Raw genomic sequence first — 20665 nt, forward strand, 5'->3', positions numbered from 1 at the left:
CTTTAGACAGTCCACATGGGCTTATGCCCTGAAGCAGAAGGATCCCTCTCTTCTCTAACTCAATGGGCCATGTTCATCTGGAATATCACGCTCATTTCTAGTCACCTTGGAGAACACTTTCCAAAGTGCCTACATGACTTAGGAGCCCACATGCAGGAGTCACTTTTGAAACAGGAACTTAGACAATCCTTATTTTACAAAAGGTAACAGAAATGTGGGGAGGGTTAAGAGATGAGTAATTACAATTATTACATACCTGGAAAGTCTTCTGTGTGAGGAAAGAGTGAAAAGACTGGGATTGCTTAGCATGGCAAGGAGACAGACAAAAGAGGATTTGATGGAGGTATGCAAAATAACCAATAGGGTAGAGAAGGTAAATCAGATGCTATTTACTTTTATTCATAATACAAAAGCAAGGGGACAGTCAGTGAATGTGAAAGGCAGCACATTTATAACTGATAAACAGATCCCCTTCCACCAACAACACAGTTAAACCATGGAACTCACTGTGACAAAATGCATAGACGCAAAGAGGTTGGCAGAATCCAAAAAAGGATCTTTTAGACGTAGAAAAAATTACCAAGGGATACACACCCTCATGCTTCAAGGCATATCACTAATGGAGGTTAGAAAGAAACTTCCCCCGTGGGCAGGTTATACTATAGTCGTCCATTATGGAGTTTGTCACATCTCTCTGAATTAGCTGGTATTGGCTGTGGCGGAAGACATGTAAACAGACCGGAAGGAGCACTGGTTAGATCCGATATGGCGGTTCTCAAGATGATGTTAACAAGCACTGCAAGCTCTCATCTCCTTGGTGAAAGGGTAAAGAGAAGAGCTTGCTCTCACCAAACTCACATTGTTAATGCTGTATGCGAGGTGATCCTGTCAGAAGAGTTTATTTAGTTATTTATTCTCAAACTAGAAGGGGATGATGTGAGGAGGACAGCATTAGTAGCCTGGTCCGGGAGTTAGTGATCACTCATACATTTAATCATAGAATCATGGAAGATTAGGGTTAGAAGAGACCTCAGGAGGTCATCTAGTCCAACCCCTGCTCAAAGCAGGACCAACCCAAACTAAATCATCCCAGCCAGGGCTATGTCAAGCCGGGCCTTAAAAACCTCTAAGGATGGAGGTTCCACCACCTCCCTAGGTAACCCATTCCAGTGCTTCACCACCCTCCTAGTGAAATAAGCAACAGAGGGTCCTGTGGCACCTTTGAGACTAACAGAAGTATTGGGAGCATAAGCTTTCGTGGGTAAGAACCTCACTTCTTCAGATGCAAGTGAGGTTCTTACCCACGAAAGCTTATGCTCCCAATACTTCTGTTAGTCTCAAAGGTGCCACAGGACACTCTGTTGCTTTTTTCACTAGGAGGGTGGTGAAGCACTGGAATGGGTTACCTAGGGAGGTGGTGGAACCTCCATCCTTANCTCTGTTGCTTTTTACAGATTCAGACTAACACGGCTACCCCTCTGATACTAGTGAAATAGTATTTCCTAATATCCAACGGAGACCTGCCCCACTGCAACTTGAGACCATTGCTCCTTGTTCTGTCATCTGCCACCACAGAGAACAGCCTAGCTCCATCCTCTTTGGAACCCCCCTTCAAGTAGTTGAAGGCTGCTATCAAATCCCCGCTCACTCTTCTCTTCTCTTCTGCAGACAAAATAATCTCAATTCCCTCAGCCTCTCCTCATAAGTCATGTGCTAAGCCCCCTAATCATTTTTGTTGCCCTCTGCTGGACTCTCTCCAATTTGTCCACATCCTTTCTGTAGCGGGCGGCCCAAAACTGGACACAATACTCCAGATGTGGCCTCACCAGTGCCGAATAGAGGGGAATAATCACTTCCCTCGATCAGCTGGCAATGCTCCTACTAATGCAGCCCAATATGCCATTCGCTTTCTTGGCAACAAGGGCACACTGTTGACTCATGTCAAGGTTCCTTCCCCACTCTGACTTTAGGGTACAGATGTAGGGACCTGCATGAAAACCTCTACGCTTCTCTACCAGATTTTGGTGTCTCTGGCCAGGAGGGATTATAGTATTGTACATAGGAGGGCTGTTACCCTTCCCTTTATAGTTATGACAACTCATATCCAGGTTCTCATCCACTGTAATCCCCAGGTCCTTTTCTGCAGAACTGCTGCTTATCCAGGTGGTCCCCAACCTGTAGTGGTGCATGGGATTCTTCCATCCTAAGTGCAGGACTCTGCACTTGTCCTCGTTGACCCTCATCAGATTTCTTTTGGCCCAATCCTCTAATTTGTCTAGGTCACTCTGGACCCTATCCCTACCCTCCAGCGTATCTACCTCTCCCCCCAGCTTAGTGTCATCCACGAACTTGCTGAGGGTGCAATCCATCCCATCATCCAGATCATTAATGAAGAAGTTGAACAAATCTGGCCCCAGGACCGACCCGTGGGGCACTCCACTTGATACTGGCTGCCAACTAGACATCGAGCCATTGATCACTACCTGTTGAGACTGACGATCTAGCTACCTTTCTATCCACCTTATAGCCCATTCATCCAATCCATACTTCTTTAACTTGCTGGCAGGAATACTGTGGGAGACTGTATCAAAAGCTTTGTTAAAGTCAAGGTATGTCACGTCCACTGCTTTCCCCATATCCACACAGCCAGTTATCTCATCATAGAAGGCAATCAGGTTTGTCAGGAATGACTTGCCCTTGGTGAATCCATGTTGACTGTTCCTGATCACCTTCGTCTCCTCCAAGTGTTTCAAAATGGATTCCTTGAGGACCTGCTGCATAATTTTTCCAGGGACTGAGGTGAGGCTGACTGGTCTGTAGTTCGCCAGATTCTCCTTCTTCCCTTTTTTAAAGATGGGTACTATATTGCCTTTTTTCAATACTCCAGGAGCTCCCCTGATCGCCATGCATTTTCAAAGATAATGGCCAATGGCTCTGCAATCACATCCGCCAACTTCCTCAGCAACCTCATATGCACTGCATCTAGCCCCATGGACTTGTGCTCGTGCAGCTTTTCTAAATAGTCCTTAACCTGTTCTTCCACCACTGAGGGCTGCTCACCTTCTCCCCATACTGTGCTACCCAGTGCAGCAGTCTGGGAACTGATTTTGTCTGTGAAGACCGAGGCAAAAAAAGCATTGAGTACTTCAGCTTTTTCCATATCTCCTGTCACTAGGTTGCCTCCCCCATTCAGTAAGGGGCCCACACTTTCCCTGACCTTCTTCTTGCTGCTAACATACCTGTAGAAACTCTTCTTGTTACCCTTCACATCCCTTGCTAGCTGCAACTCCAATTGTGCTTTGGCTTTCCTGATGACACCCCTGAAATGGTTCCTAGTAGCTAGCTGTAGTCACTTTGGGAAGGGTGGCAATTATTTGGTAACCGGTCTTCGCACTTACAGGTGCCTATTACAACCTCAGTTAGATGCTGGGGATGTGGACCCTTTGGAGCACTGTTAGCGGAGGTCAGCACCCACACTTTAAGCACGGTAGGAATCTGGGACTCGATTCTGTGTTGCATCTGTCAGAAGGTCAGCTGAGGTTGAAGGGAAAAGGGGGTTTTAAACCACCTTTGCACACGCAGGATTCTGTGCCCAGATAGGGGCATGCCTGAATCCAGGGGCTGCTCTAAGTTACAGCAGCTTGGACTAGCCACCTGTGTGCCAGTCCACTCACCACCCGACCAGGCTGAATGCAAAGCATCCCCTACCCTGACACACCATCTACTGCCCCAGTACACCTTTGGAAGCATGGCATGGGGCTGCGGTTGTTCCCTGGAGGTTGGCTAAAGCCAGCTTTGTGGCTCTGCCACAGTTGCTGAGCCACCCTAAAGGGGGCCAAAATTGTGACAACTACCTGTAGCGACAGATGGCACCACAAATATTCTCCCAGCTGCTCAAAGGGTAACTCCACCCGTTTTGTAAACACCAAAAACAAATCTGAGAAGGCGAAGGCTCACCCAGGAGGGCAGCCATGAACCAGTCCTTCCAAAATTCTCTTCCATTTACAGATGGAAGTTTTTGTACTAGGAGTGGACACGGCAACACAGATGCCAGTATTCAAAAATACTCCAGATTGTCCAGGTGACAGCAGAGTCCAAAATTAAAGGCAGTGTGGAACTTTGTGGAGAACAGCAGAAAGAGAGAAGCACATGTGACATGTCACTTAACGTGGTCCTGGAAAGACCTCAAGGCACCAGTGTTGTTGGTCCAGACCTACGCTGAGCTGTGCCTTAGTAGAGGCAGGAGAGCCCTAGAACCCGTCTGACGGCTCTTGGCTGAGTTAGGAGGGTCATGAGGAATGATCGCAGACACAGTTCTCTTACACCCTGAGGCCCAAGTACTCAGCTTCAGGCCAGGCTTTCCGTGCAGCTCCAGTCGCTGCGTTCTAAGGCGCCTGGTTCAGCACCGAGGGCTCACATGCATCCCAGGAATAATGACCTAGACAGACAATTCGCCAAGGAAAACCAGGCTTAGCTCCCTGACTCGCTCAGACAATAGGTAATCAGGTTTTCAGCAATATGCCTCAATTGAAACACAGCATGTCCAGCAGCACAGCGCCCCCTAATGCTGCACCATGATCGTGGCATCAGCACTAACTGAGAGGGGTCAGCCCTTCCTTGCTGGGTCACCCACCACTCTGTGCAGCACAGCACCCACCCCTCCATCCCATGGTGGGGCACTGAGGGCAGAGCACCATCCACCGAGTCGCCAACACAGCTCTCTGCAGCACCCAGCTGCCCTAGGCAGTCTCCCATCCACATAGGAACCACACACATCCCTGCTCATCAGGGCCGGCTCCAGGCACCAGCCCACCAAGCTTGTGCTTGGGGCGGCACCTGGAGGGGGGCGGCGCAGTGCTCCGGCTCCAGCCGCCGGGGAGAGCGGAGCCCTGGGCAGGCTCGCCACCCTCCCCCCGGCGCTCTGGCCGCCGGGGACAGCGGAGCCGCGGTGGGCTTGCCGCCCTCCCCCTGGCACTCTGGCCGCCGGGGACAGTGGAGCCGCGGCGGGCTCGCCGCCCTCCCCCCAGCGCTCTGGCCGCCCTCCCCTGCTGCGCTGGGGAGGGGGGAAGGGCGGCCGGAGGCTTTTTGCCTGGGGCGGCAAAAAAGCCAGAGCCGGCCCTGCTGCTCATTGGTCAGATCTCATGCCACAAAATGACACGCAACTGTCAGATTTACCATACTTCCAGCGTCAACAATGTATGGAGAGTGGGTGAGTTGCTGGGGGGGGTGTATCTGTACATATTATGGATCTCATGGGGCTAGTTTTCAGATGCAATTTAGACAGAATCTTCCCTTGTTCAGGAGCCCCAGGTTGTAAAATGTGTGACCATGTCAGCCCCTGCCACCACTTCCTAGGGGACATCTGGAAGAGAAGAAGCTGCGCTTGGCTTTCTAATATGAATGCTACGTTCTCGGCTCTACCGGCTTCCGCACCTCTCTGTGGGAGAAGGGGCTTTACGGGATGATAACCCCATCATCATGCATAGAAACTATCATCCATAGAAACTAATCCAAAAACTGTTGCCTAACAGAAGTGATTTCAAACTGAAAGTCAAAAAAGTTGCACTGGAGATGGCATGGGATCACTCTAAAAGGCTCATTCGAGGCCAAAAGCTGCTTAGTCGGGAGCTTTGGAGGGAGCGGCAGGGGGGCAATGCAGCTTTCCCTGTATTACAGTGCATCTCGGACATAGAAATAAAAAAACAAAGTAAGCGGAGGGGAGGAGAGGGGAAGCCGTGAGACAGTTTCACTATACCACACATGCACAAAGCAAATCTGCACAACTGGTAGAAAAGACTGTACTCAAAGAGTAATTATCAAACGGGGAGAACATATCTAGTGGGGTTTGTCCTGAGCTGGTACTATTCAATAATTTCAGAAGAGTGTGCTAATAAAATTTACAGATGACACCAAGCTGGGAGAAACACTTCAGGAAAGATATGGGCAAATTGGAGAGTCCAGATGAGAGCAAGAAAAATGATGAAAGGTTTAGAAAACCTGACCTATGAGGAAAGGTTAAAAAAACTGGGTATGGTTAGTCTTGAGAAAAGAAGACTGAGGGGAACATGAGAACAGCCTTCACATATGTTAAGAGCTGTTATAAAGAGGACGATGATCAATTGTTCTCCATGTCAACGGGAGGTAGCACAAGAAGCGATGGCCTTAATCTGCAGCAAGGGATATTTACATTAGATATGAGGAAAAACTTTCTAACTATAACAATAGTTAAGCACTGGAATAGGGTTCCAAGGGAGGTTGTAGAATCCCCATCACTGGAGGTTGGTTAGAAAAATAACTGTCAGTCTAGGCGGTCTAGGTTTAGTTGGTCCTGCCACAGTGCAGGGCGCTGGACTTGCAGACCAGTGAAGAGGCGCTCGCAGTAATGAAAGAAAAGATGTTCAGGCTGTGGACAAGTGTTTTTGACACTGGCAAAGGAAGGAAGGGTCAGATCTTTTATATGCAGTGGAGTAAGCAGCATCAGAAATGGATGTGAGGAGAGAATGAGAAGAAGGAGTCAAAGAAGATGCCTGTAGTGGAGATAGTCGTGTCCATAGACAGAGAAAGGCAGAAGTGGAGTGAGTTTTGCAGGGTCATTAAGGAGCTCACTTTTGGCCATGCTGATCAGAGCTCAAACTGGAAGTAGAAAATAAGGGCTGAAGATGATGGAAAGGCAGGTGATGAGACTAGGGAGGTCAACAGTCGAGTGGTGTGGTCCCAGACGGAGGGGCCAGAGACAAGCCAGAGGCCAGAGTAAGGAACAGTGATTATGTCATCATCCATAACTCAAGTGGTACAATGAAGGGTGAGGATGTATTCATTCCTTACTGGAAAGCACTTTGAGATGCTCACATGGAGGGTGTTAGAGGTGGGCAAAGTACAGTTGCTACTAGCGAAGGCTAGTACTAGAGGACAAACAGGGAATGTGTAGCTAACTACAGATCCTGGCAAGTGACACTTTATCTCTCATCCTCTCTCTTTTTTTTGTTCCTGATAATATCACTGGGACAGGAGATCAGCTGGAGTCTATTCCTCCTTGTGTATTATCAGCAGGATTGCTTATCCTCAGCTCCAGTCCGTTACACATGTGCAAAGCCACTGAAGACAAAGGGGCTGCACAGGGGTTAATAAAGGGCAGCATTTGGCCTGCAGAATGTTAATAAAAAATAATATGGCCAAATATATGATATACAGGAAGGACAAAGCCAAGGTTGACTCCAGAGCACACATTGAGTCTGCAGGGTTGGCACTTAAAAAACAAACATACATGTTTTTTACTTGTAACCTGCACACATGGAGCCCCCTATGCCATTTTTATGACATGATTCCCCAGAAGAGCTCGCTTTAACACCTCTTTTTGTTTACCTTATAAAGTACCCAATGCCAAAGTGTATTTATGAAGCATGCACTGGAGCACTGTACTCTTTATAACCCTGCATCAGACAAGAAATGGTTCCTTACCTGTTCCATAATGGTTCTTCTTCCAGACATGTTGCACATGATCATTTCACTTCAGGTGTGTGCGTGCTTAGTGCACTGTTGTTGGAGATTTTTCCCTCAGCAATACCTGTCGGGGCAGCACATGAGCCCTCTACTGTCTTGCACTGCTGCATGATGGTAGAAAGCACAGAGCCAACCCTGAACCTGTCAACGTTCCTTCTTACTGGGCAGACTAATATAGAGGGGAAGGAGGGTGTTTCGTGGAATGGACATGTGCAACACATCTTGAAGAACAACAGTTATGAAACAGGTTAGTAACCGTTCCTTCTTCTTCAAGTGATTGCACATATCCAATCTGCTTCACATGCAGTTCAATCTGGAGATGGGACCAGAGTCTACCTGAATAACGACTGAAGGACCACACCGTCCAAATCTGGCATCATCTCTAGATTGCTGAGAGATGGCACAATGGTAGGCAAAGGTGCGCACTGAAGACCAAGCTGCAGATCTACAAGTGTCCAAAATAGGAACATGGGCTAGAAAGGCTGCATGAGATCTGGTTCAATGAACTAGAACCCTGTTTTGGTGGAGTAACATTGGCCATGTTGTAGCACAAAAGTATACAAAAAGAAATCCACAACAAGATTCTTTGAGACGAGACCAGTGTGACACTCTGTGCCCCAAAGCAACACCCTGGCACCCCCATATTCACCACTGTCATATAATTATAATATGTTTTGTACAAAGTATGCCTTGTGAGGTATCATTCTAAAAGTCTTGGTCTGTTGAATGTTAATATCCTGTTGGATTGTATGTGCTGTCATTGTGTGTGTTACTACTACTACTATAAATAATTAAGTTAATGGAGATATCCTATCTCCTAGAACTGGAAGGGACCTTGAAAGGTCATCGAGTCCAGCCCCGTGCCTTCACTAGCAGGACCAAGTACTGATTTTGCCCCAGATCCCTAAGTGGCCCCCTCAAGGACTGAGCTCACAATCCTGGGTTTAGCAGACCAATGCTCAAACCACTGAGCTATCTCCCCCCCAAAGGTGTTGTGAAGTTGGAAACATCTACAACGAGCCTTTCACGTACAACAATGAAGAAGCTAGACAGTGCTAATGGCCCATCAACAAAAACAATGGGCCATGGGAAAAGCTTATCCTAAGCTGATGATCTTTCCTGTGGATGCTTCAGTCAGGGTATGAGTAATGGCTGCTAGGACTCATTGAAGCACGTAAGGGTAGGTGACTAGATCATGGGATACTGGATTCCATCTTGTTGCTTGTACTTTTCCACAAACTGTTCTGGGGGCTTGGCTTCAAACAAAGAAGCTCCCTCCACATGGAAGAAACTATAAAAGGGGGAAGTGACATCACCATCGGGCCTCCCTCCCCCTAAAACAGATCACCTGGAAACACCTGTGGAACAAAGACTGGACTGAGGGAGTGCTGGACACAGGCTGGAAAGAATGATTCCTGCCTGAGTATGCAAGAGCTGTAATCTGCTTGTACTAGCTAACAGGATGAGACACTGCTTGACTCAAATCCCGTTTAGTGTATAAGACTTAGATTGTGATTTTGTTTATTTCTTAGGTAATCTTCTTTGATCTGTACATCTATAATTTATAATCCCTTAACATCTCTTCTGTAGTTAATAAATGCATTTTATATATTACCTAAAAATAGTGTGGTTTGAGTGAAATGTTTGGGGAAAAATCTCAGCTCAGTTAACAAAGGCTTGTGAATTGTCCTCTCCACATTGAGGGAGGGGCAGACTGGGTAATAATCTTTACTGGTCAGGCTTTTGAGCAGGGTAAGTTCAGGGATGCAAGGCTGGGCAGCTGTAGGGAATTGGCTGGAGCCTTTCTATTGTTGGTCCATGCAGTGGCTGGCCAGAGCATTCCTGTACATAGCTGGGTGTGGCCCCTGCCTATGGTTGTTGGTGTGAGTGAAAGCTTGGAGGCCTTTGCAGTTTGTCAAAACGGAACCCAGATTGATAAAACAGAGGGCTCAGTGGTTCCAAGTTGCACCCCTGGGGGAAACCTATCATAAGAACAGCCATACTGGGTCAGACCAAAGGTCCATCTAACCCAGAATCCTGTCTTCTGACAGTGACCAATGCCAGGTGCATCCGAGGGAATGAACAGAACAGGGAATCTCAACTGATCCATCCCCTGTCGCCCATTCCCAGCTTCTAGCAAACAGAGGCTAGAGACACCATCCCTGCTCATCCTGGCTAATAGCCATTGATGGACTGATCCTCCATGAATTTATCTAGTTCTTTTTTGAACCCTGTTATAGTCTTGGCCTTCACAACATCCTCTGTCAACGAGTTCCACAGGTTGACTATATGCTGGGTGAAAATTGCTTTGTTTTGTTTGTTTTAAACCTATTAATTTAATTTGGTGATCCCTAGTTCTTCTGTTATGAAAAGGAGTAAATAGCACTTCCTTATTTACTTTCTCCACACCAGTCATGATTTTATAGACCTCAATCCTATCCCTCTTAGTCGTTTCTTTTCCAAACTGAACAGTCCCAGTTTTATTAATCTCTTTTCACACGGAAGCCATTCCATACCCCATATCATTTGTGTTGCCTTTTTCCATACCTTTTCCAATTCCGATATATTTCTTTGAGATGGGGCAACCACATCTGCACACAGTATTCAAGATGTGAGCATAACATGGATTTATATAGAGGCAACATGATATTTTCTGTCTTATATTCTATCCCTTTCCTAATGATTCCCAACCTTCTGTTGCCTGCCAGATCGTAACATGCACAGACACAAGAAGTTATCCAAGATGTAATTCTCTGTGCAGAGATTGAAAGACCTTTTATTCTGTCTGCTGTGGCCATGAATAGTTGGGTGGACCACCAAAATGGTTTGGTCCTGTCTATGTAGAATGCCAGTGCTTGTCTAATGTCCAATGTGTGTAGCCATTGCTCGTCCCTATTTGTGTATGGGTTGGGGTAAAAAACAAGCAAGTAAATTGATTAATTGATATGAACATTTTTAACTACCTTAGAGAGAAACCTCAAATGAGGATGTAAGTACACCTTATCAGCATTAACTCCCGCTTTGCCAAGGTGCACATCCTGTACATCGGCTCCACGCCGCTGAAATCCGTCTTCCGAGGCACCATACGGAGAGAAGACATTCGAGCCACAGAGAAAGACAAGGTGGAAGTTTACAAGAGTTTCCGTCCTGGGGACATAGTCCTGGCCAAAGTGATCTACCTGGGGGACATGCAGTCTAACTACCTGCTGAGCACGGCAGAGAACGAGCCGGGCGTGGTGGCGACTCACAGCGAAGCAGGGGCACAGATGGTGCCGATCAGCTGGTGTGAGATGCAGTGCCCCAGGACACACTCCAAGGAGCTCCGCAAGGTGGCACGAGTGCAGCCGGAGTTCCTGCAGACCTAGCTGGCCACCCTGCTTCCAGACTGGGCCCCGTCCCTGCTGCAGGCCAGCCTGAGCCACCGGCTTTGGGCCCTGGCACGGGAGCTGCAGGCAGCCAGCCTGTGCCTCCGTTGTCATCCCTTAACCAGAGCAACCCCTGCAGGCCAGTGCGTGCAGCCTGCACCTCCTGGAGCAGCTAGTGGATTTTGGATTGTGTTAAGGCTAGCGTAGGGGGAGCAGGGTCCCCTATGTCTTATCATTAAAGGAGACTGTATGGTGGTCGGATGTGCGGGCACAAAGTTTGGAGACCCTTCTGGCAGAAGTGATAGCAATTAGGAAAACCACATTCCAGGAGAGGCATAGTAAGGAGTACACTGCTAGAGGCTCAAATGCCGGTCCCATACGTTTAGATAAAATTAAGTTCAAATCCCAATGAGAAACGGGCTTCCTTAGTTGAGGGTACAATTTTTCCAGGCCTTTAAGGAATCTAATTGTTATGCCATCAGAACAAACAGATCAGTTATCTATATGAGGGAGAGGAAATTGCTAAGCCTTCCTGTTCCAGGTGCAACAGATAGTCAAGTATTTGTTGGATGGATACATGAGTCAGCGAGACTCCAGTATGAAAAGCCCAGATAGAGAACAGCTTCCATTTTGACAGGTAGGTGGCCCTGGTGGAGGCTTTCTGCTACCCAGTAAGACTTGGTGAACTTGCTCCAAGCAAGAGTACTCTTTGGGATTTAACCATGGCGCTTCCAGGCCGACGAATGAAGGGATTGCAAGTTTGGGTAAAGCAGCCGACCGCGGTCCTGGGAGATCAAATCTGGGTGCAATGCGAGTGAGATTGGAGTCACTACTGAGAGGTCTGGTGTTGGAGGGGCCACACTACTACTTCTTCAATGCTTAGCCGAAGATTTGGCCATAGCGATTGTTTGCCATTTGGTCCATTCCTGTGTGGCTGTAAGGGCTTGACGGCCTGAGAGTCAAACATCAGAACAGACTTGATGAACCCATATAATAGGGGATCTGCTTCTGGGCCACCTCAATCCCTCGGCTGGTGGAATTTTATCACAGATGTTACAAAAAGCCACCTGGAGAACGGCGTTCACCGGAACGTCTTGTGGCATTCTTGCGACATATCCAAAAGGTGTAAGATGCCATCTGCAGACAATGGACCCAGTAGTCTGTTGACTGGAGCAAGCATAAACATCTGCATTACAGATGAAGTCATTCCACTTTATACCGAATATGCAATGATGACATTTTGTGTGGAAAGCCTCCAGCTTTGCCCAGTCTGAGCGGCACAGTGTCCATGTTACGCAACCGTACGAGAGTACAGAGAGGATACAGCTCAAATAGATCTTGAACTTGGCTATTGTGCTGAGATGAGGTTGATTCCATATTCACTGTAAACGACCCATGGCAGATGCTGCGATGCCAATCCAATGGAGAACCTCCGTGTGAGAGTTGGAGGAACTGGTGAGTGTAGAACCCAAATAGCAAAAGCTGGAGAGTGCTTTGACAGTTTAATTATTCAAAGAGATTGGAGTCATGGGTAGGCCTGGTCCTAGATTTTGCAGCTTTGTCTTTGATCAGGTGTGGTCCCTCTTGTTTTTTAGTAGCGCTCTGTGTAGGAGTGGGAGTGGGGAGGAGGGTGTAGCGGGGCGGACACCCCGCTCCAGCTCAAGAGGGGTTAAAAGCAGCCCTGGAGAGGGCTGCAGCTGAGAAAAAGGCTAGGCTGATTGGGGAAGCAGCCCCAGCTGGGGCCACACCCCCAATCAGGCCACAGCTGCCCCTATAAAAGGGCTGCGAGCCAGAGGCTGAGAAAAGAGTCTCTCTCTAGCTGTGGAGAGAGATGGGCCTGGTTGCTTGGGACCTCAGCAGGGTACCTAGAGTGAAGCAGTGCTGGGGAAAGGCCAGAGGAGCTGGGGAGCTCCAGGCTGGAAAACTCCCAGGCTGAAGGCCTTGGTAAAGGCCGGGAAGGGGACTGGGGTTGCAGAGGTGCAGCCCAAGGTAGGCAAAGGCAGCAGGTCCAAACCCCCCTTGCCGATGATGACTGGTATAGACTGCAGTCTGCCCCAGTGAGGGGGGCTAGATGGTGACTGGCAGTAGCCACTGAGGCTAGGTGGGGGTAGAGGATTGGGGGTTCCCCTGGGTGGGGAGACCCAGAGAGTGGGGGTACTGCCAGGGGGCAGCACCCGAGGTAAAGGGGCACCGGGGTCCGGGAGGGACATGGAGGCCTGAGGCAAGTGGGACATCGGCCAACAGAGGGCGCTCCAGAGCTGGAAAGCTAATTCCCAGGACGACCAGCAAGAGGTGCCGCAGTGGTGAGTCACCGCAACACTACAGGGGGAAAGCATAATAAAGTTTTCCTGTCCACGGTAGGAGGAAGGTGTCTGTGATGGAACCCAGACTGTGGCCTTGCAGGGAGCAGAACTGGTGACATTTTCTGTTATACTTGTTTGCAAATAGATCTATTTGGGGAGTTCCCCCACTGCTGGAAAATGCATCTGGCTACATCCAGGTGAATAGACCACTTGTGGTGACTGCAGAAAGACCGGCTCAGATAATCAGTTAGCTCGTTCTGCACCATGGAGGGTAAAAGGCCTTGTGGTTGATTGAAGGGGCTACACAAAATTCCCATAGGTGAACTGCTTCCTGACACAGGAGCAATGAGTGAGCTCCTCCCTGCCTGTTGAGGTAAAACAGGGCTGCAATATTGTCCGTAAGGGCCAACAGATTTCTCCCTCGATGTGAGGTAGGACAGGCAAAATGAATCGCTCTGAGCTCTCTGACATTGATATGAAGAGCGAGCTCTGTCGAGGACCAAAGGCTCTGAGTTCACAGGGGCACCAGGTGAGCCCCCACACCCTAGAGCCGACATGTCTGAAACCAGAGCCATTGAGGGTTCAGGGCGGAGGAAGGGAACGCCCACACAAACGTTTAGAGGATTCAGTCACCAATTCAGCGAAATTAGAACCTATGAAAGTACCATGAGCAGTGCCCAAACGCAGAAGGTTTGGCGAGTACACTGAGGCCAGCCATGTCTGAGGTGCAGCCTCGCGTGTTGTACTACATATGTGCACGAGGCCACATGCCCTAGGAGCCTCATACAGTTTCAGGCTGTTGTGATGGATGAATCTTGAGGTCTGCCATGACAGATTGAATAGACTGGAATCTCGACTCTAGGAGGAACGCTGTGGCCTGGGGAGGGTCCAACACAGCTCCTATGAACTCTGTTCTCTGACCCGGGCAAAGGATAGACTTGTCTGCTTGCCTACGGCCTTGAAGGCTGACTGAATGAGTTGAACACTGGATATAACCTGCGCTTTGGACTGGCCTTTGACTAGCTAGTCATCCTGCTCAGGGTAGGCCTGCACTCCCAGTCTCCTGAGCAATGCTGCTACCATGGCCATATATCTTGTGAATCGCCAAGGAACTGCAGATAGAAGCACCCCCCATGAACTGGTAAGGTGAGTGCTTCACTACAAATCTGCAGAACTTTTTGTGCCCTTGATATATCAACATATGAAAGTAGGCGTCTCCTAAATCAACAGTTATGTACCAGTCTCTGGGATCTATTTTTTTGAGATAGTTGTTGAGCTGACGCAGATCTAAAATAGGTCTGAGACCTCTGTTGGCTTTCAGAATTAGGAAATAACAGGAGTAGAAACCCTTCCCTCTTACATTCTGGGAAAACTCCACTACAGTCCCCACCTGTAGGAGAGATTGAACCTCCTGGACCAGAAGTTCTTTGTGAGACGGGTCCCTGATAGGGACAGGGAAGGAGGGTGAGAAGGAGGGATAGAAATTAAATTGGAGGGTTTATCCAACTTCTACAGTGCTCAGTGCTCAATGGTCCGTGGTGATAGGGGTTCAAGCACTGAGGAAATGGGAAAGGCGGTTTGCAAACAAAGGAAAAATGGGGTCTGGACTTCTGGTAACTGGTGCAGCATCCTCAAGCCTCCCATCAAAACATCTGCTTAAAACCCCCTGGATGTCAAGGTGGGATAGACAGAGGTTGAAAGAGGAGGTGGTATAAGCCTATGCCCTAAAATCTTCTTTCTCTGCAGGTCCTGTTGGACAGCCAGAGCATAATAGTGGAGGGGCTGCTGAGGCCTGGAGTGCTTCCTGGAAGGGGCTAGGGTGTACAACCCAAGGGAGCTTAGCATCATTCTGCTCTGAAAAGAGCAAGGATCCCTCAAAGAGCAGGTTCTGCACAGTCTGTTGGACCTCCTAAGGGAGCCCAGAGGACTGCAACCAGGAGCTCCTATACATGACCACTGCTGAAGCCGTGGATCTGACGGCCAAGTCAGCAGCACCCAGAGCAGCTTGCAGCGAGATCCTTGCGACTGATTTCCCCTCATCCACTTGCGAGGTAAACTCCTGCGTAGCCTCTTCTGGGACCATGTTTTTAAATTTCAGCACGGAGCCCCACATGAATCATAGAATATCAGGGCTCAAAGGGACCTCAGGAAGTCATCTAGTCCAACCCCCTACTCAAAGCAGGACCAATCCCCAACTAAATCATCCCAGCCAGGGCTTTGTCAAGCCTGACCTTAAAAACCTCTAAGGATGGAGATTCCACCACCTCCCTAGGTAACGCATTCCAGTGCTTCACCACCCTCCTAGTGAAAACGTTTTTCCTAATATCCAACCTAGACCTCCCCCACTGCAACTTGAGATCATTGCTTCTTGTTCTGTCATTTGCTACCACTGAGACTAGATCCATCCTCTTTGGAACCCCCTTTCAAGTAGTTGAAAGCAGCTATCAAATCCCCCCTCATTCTTCTCTTCTGCAGACTAAACAATCCCAGTTCCCTCAGCCTCTCCTCATAAGTTATGTACTCCAGACCCCTAATCATTTTTGTTGTCCTCCGCTGGACTCTTTCCAATTTTTCCACATCCTTCTTGTAGTGTGGAGCCCAAAACTGGACACAGTACTCCAAATGAGGCCTCACCAATGCCGACTAGAAGGGAATGATCACGTCCCTCGATCTGCTGGCAATGCTCCTACTTATACAGCCCAAAATGCCGTTAGCCTTCTTGGCAACAATGGCACATTGTCGACTCATATCCAGCTTCTTGTCCACTGTAACCCCTAGGTAAAGTCACACCTAGTGTGGTAAAGTCACACTTGCCCCAAAGTGCATGCTGGTTTGCAATCCTGAGCTACAAACCCCTTCCTCTTCCCCAAAGAATATATTTTCCTACCAAACATGTCTAACTTCTCTGAGTCTTTTGATTTTGGGGTTGCACCCAGAGGCCCCTGCCTTTTCCTCTCATTGGCAGCAGATACCACCAGCAACCTGGGGTGGGGGGAGTAGGAGTAAAGCAACTCAGAATCCTGGGATGGGCACATAATACTTGCGCTCACCCCCCTTTGAATAGGGAGTCAGGTGTCTGCCACAGCCCCTTAACTGCACCCATTTTGGCCTCACTGAGAGGCAGGACCAATCTGGAAGGACCTGCAGTGACTAAAATATCAACCAGGGCATGAGAGGATTCTTTTATTTCCTCCACATGTATGCCAGACTTAAGGCGACGTCTTTAACAATTCCTGGGGCACCGTCTAGTCATCTGGGGGAGGCAACAGCCCCCCACCCCTGAGACTGCCTCAGGGGAGGAGGAAGAGGAAGCCAGCACTGGCTGTGGATGCTCTCCTTCCTCTCTTGCTCTGCAGGGTGCTGGTGAGCTTGCTTGTGGAGTCCGGTATCCGGCTCAGTCCTGGAGGCAGGAACTGTGCTGCCCACGGAGTAAGAGCCACATGCCTTTCCGAGGTCACCAACTTTTAATACAATCTGGAAACTTGGGAAAAGCTTCATGGATTCCAAAAAGGCCACTGGACAGGCATAATCCCGCTGTGCCCTCCTGCCAGCCATTCAATGGTACTCCTGTGACTGGATACGCAGCAGAGTGGAAATGTCTGGAGCGAGAGTGGCTCTGAGGAAGGGAAATGTAGGACCCAGCCTCCGATTCGGAAGATGACGACGCTCTTTCTGCTGACCATGGAGGAGCAGTTCCAGATGGTGCCAGCCATCGGTGCCAAGGTGGAGAAGCCCAGAGAGAAGCGAGCATCACGGGTTTTCTCTTTGACGGTACTGAAGGGTGAACCGTCAGAGTACATGAAACTGGCATGGTACCAAGTGTTGCAGAAATCCTATCCGTTTTCCCATGTCCACCAGCCCCAATAACACCAATTCTTGTACTGACAGCAATACTGGCACTGACAGGGTCAGATGGACCCTGGCAGGTGCATATGCCTCCGGCATGCTTGGTACCAAGACAGTGTCGGTATGGCGCAGTGCTGCAGATGTGGAAGGAGCTCCTTCTGACTCTGGACTCGACAGACTCTGTCTCGGCTCAGGCACACTGACACTAAGGCACACGGTGACCCATCCGGCTCAGATGAAGGTCTCAAAGCCACGCCTGTGAGTAGAAACTTTAGCCTGACTTCACAATCTTTCTTTGTGCAAGGCTTAAAGTCCCTACAAATTTGGCAACGCTCTCTCTAATGTGAGCATCCCCACAGTACCTCAAGCCATATTGCCGGAAACGCAGGGCTTGAAGCCCAGTGACAGAGGCATCCTTCGGCACTGGGAGTCAACCGAAACATGGAACAATTCTAACTAAATACAGTAATCTTAATAACATAACCTATTTACAATAGAAGAGAGCACAGTGCACTGCGAGAACTGGCAAATACATGAAGAGCAGTTCCTACAACCACAACGGGCGGTAAGAAGGAACTGAGGGGGCTCAAGGTCAGCCAGGTTCTTTATACCAACTCCAGTGGCACTCGGCAGCAGAGGGCGCTTGCACTGCCCCGACGGGTATCACGGATGGGGAAGTTTCCAGTGACTGCGCGTGGGATGCATGCACACCAAAGTGGAACGTGCATGTGCAGTCACTCCAAGAAGAGCAAATTGTGGTGTTCCCCACACACACACACACACTCTCTCAAAGCAGGGAGAACAAAACCAATCGATTCAAATCCTCTCATAAGCCAGGAGCATAAAGCACATTGATTTTATAAAACAAACCAACCAGCCACGCAGCACTGGGGACAGAGCTCATTCAGACTGCTGAAGTAAAATAAAAGCTATGGGAACAGTAAATTAATTCATATTGTTAAAAAAAGTACACAAGGCTGATATAGGGAAGTCATTTTGTTAAAACCGCTGGGGGATGGGTCAGAGAAGATTAAAAATAAAATTCCTGGGCTTTGGCTGTTGTAATAAAACTGAAGTCTTAGCACCTTAAAAATCTGTAATTTGCTCATGAAAGCAGGTTGCCAGAATTCTTCAGGAGAGGGGTCTAGAAAAGGGGAAGGAGTGTCTATACTTCTTTTGCAGTTGAAAAGGGCAAAGGGAGGTTGTTTCCATCATATATACATTTATAAAATCTATCTGGAAAGATCACTATTCTACTGTGGTTCTAAACACTCAGCCTGTAAACATGTGCCATGGAGCAGCCAGTTTTAATTTTGTAGTTTGACATCTCTCCTTTCACAGATTCCTGCTGTCGAGGGCAAACCAAGAAAACATGCCCCTCTGTTGCTGGACACGGTTTACTTGAATGGGCTAAAGTTAGTGGTGAGGACTGGAGTACTAGTGAGGTTGCCAGTACCAGATGTATTACGGGTGTTGAGATTGTTAGTCATGCCACCCATCAGCTCCTCCAGTTATCAGTCCAAAAATCCACATGGTAAAGAAGCCAGAGAGAGAATTTTCTGAACTGTGGCTTCATTACTATGCTTGGCTGCATTTCAGAGCAGAGGAAAATAAAATGACATGTACAATATACAAAATCCATGGGAAGAAACATACTTGTCTTGATGGCACAGGCAGTGTTAGAAGTAGGAATCTGCAGAGGCAAGCAGGCATTGGAGATCACAAAGCAGCTGTTGTTTCTGAGGCAATTACGTTGCCAAAGCTATGCAAAGGGTCATTACAGACAAAGGAAGTGCTATTATTGTGGCTCTTAGAACTGTTTAATAGTTGGGATAAGTATCTTCAATGGACAAACGTGAGACTCTCCTGGAGTTTCTTTCTGAATGAATGTGCACTAATAGTGACCAAGTCCCCTGTTGGAAACAGGCTCTGTAGCTCTAATGAGATGCTGCCTCACGAGCTCAGTGATTACAAAACAACTGGATGGATGCTCCTGGCCTCTCCTGCTCTTGCACATGAAAACACTGATACAGTCATACAAAGAAAACTTTGTATTTACAGTTGCTTGAGAACCCATAGTCATTTGTCCCAAATACTCATTATTACACGGCTAACAGTTAGATTACCTCAGTGCAAGAAGGTGCATGGGGGGGGTGGGGCAGCGTGGAAGAAGGTGCACGGGGGGGCGGCGTGGAAGAAGGCGCACGGCAGGGGCTGTGCAAGAGGTTGACATAGAGGTGAACAAGGCTGGGAACACTGGTGGAGTGAGGGACAATACAAAGCTCAGTGAGGAGGATAAGTAGGGAAGGGCCAAGTTATGCAGATCTTTGAAGGTGGTGAAAAGCATCTTAAAATATGGTGTGTTAGAGGATGAGGAATCACTTGACAGATACGAGCGGAGAGCTATGAAGGAGCATTAGTGGCTGCCTTTCTATAGACTGACGTGGGTCGCAATGTGTTTGTCTGGGAGCCCAGAGAGGAGCGTGACATTTCCAGTACATCTCTCCTTACAGTGGAACCTCCACTGTCCAAGTCAGGAGGGGAGTTTGCGAAGTGGAACGTTAACTTGGAAGTGCCCGGCGAATGTTTGCACAGGGCTTGGGGCTGAAATGTGGAATCAATTCTTTCAGCCTTAAGGACAGGTTCATCAAAACATTCCCAGCGTGGCAAGACATCTCTTTCACCACATCTGACTCAGCGTTTCTCCTGCTGGCTCAGGGGAGCTGGACCTGCAGTAAATTTACTCCCCAAGTTTTTAATTTTTCACTTTGGTTTATTTACAGTAGTGACAGGGCAGGCCTCAGGGCAGGCCGGAAGAGCTCGCTTAAGTGAGAAACCCACAACACAAAAGATATACATAGAATCATAGAAGATTAGGGTTGGAAGGGACCTCAGGAGGTCATCTAGTCCAATCTCCTGCTCAAAGCAGGATCAGCCCCAATTAAATCATCCCAGCCAGGGCTTTTTCCATGCCCCCACTGGAGCACTGACATTCTGGCTTCCGGTCGCCAGCTTTCACCAAACAGGGGTAAAGCGCAGTGTTCCCCTTGTAGAGAGAATGGCCCTCCATCTAGGAGAAGCCTTTTCTCCCTGCTGCAGCTTGTTTCTCATCCCTCCTCCCACTCTCCTACTGGAAGAGGGGTTTTTAGAAGTCACCAGTAGCCCTTAATTGGATGTAGATGTCTCTAATTACCCTGAGGTAACATCTTTCAGTTCATAGGAAAAGTTACCTTCACCATTCTAGGCTGATATACCTGCCTTCCACCAACCACTCTCTGTTAGCAGCCAGGTCTGACTTTGTCACATTACATTCATCAGGATTATAATATAGGACCGGGACCACCTCTATATTAGTTCACACAAGTCAATATATGATTGCATAGAAGTACCCATGACCGATGTGTGGAAGCTCTCCCCTAGAGGATAAGCTGCTCAAAGGGTACCAAGAATCAGTCCATGCCTCCATCACAGTTCTGGAGACACTAGGGTCCAAGACAAAGTCCCATCTAATTCCCCAGAGTTAACTGATGTACAGAAGCCCTGGTACACATGGCTCATCTCAAAACCTTCCTGCCCCAGAAGGCAGTAGGCCAGCAGAGAGGACTTGCTAGAGCCAAACTGTGTCAGCATGTAGTGAAAGCAGGATCCCTG

General features: G+C 48.4%; 1 protein-coding gene across 1 annotated transcript; it reads left to right on the top strand.

Moving 5' to 3' along the window:
- The first annotated feature begins 10216 nt into the window (after nucleotides 1–10216).
- LOC117873464 (exosome complex component CSL4-like) lies at nucleotides 10217–11088 on the top strand. Its single transcript, XM_034762892.1, has 2 exons — nucleotides 10217–10245; nucleotides 10508–11088. Exons 1-2 carry the CDS (start codon nucleotides 10217–10219, stop codon nucleotides 10863–10865), a joined length of 387 nt encoding a protein of 128 aa, XP_034618783.1. The 3' UTR covers nucleotides 10866–11088.
- Nucleotides 11089–20665: the final 9577 nt, after the last annotated feature.

Source organism: Trachemys scripta, chromosome 1 (assembly GCF_013100865.1).
Source record: "Trachemys scripta elegans isolate TJP31775 chromosome 1, CAS_Tse_1.0, whole genome shotgun sequence".
Taxonomy (NCBI): domain Eukaryota; kingdom Metazoa; phylum Chordata; order Testudines; family Emydidae; genus Trachemys; species Trachemys scripta.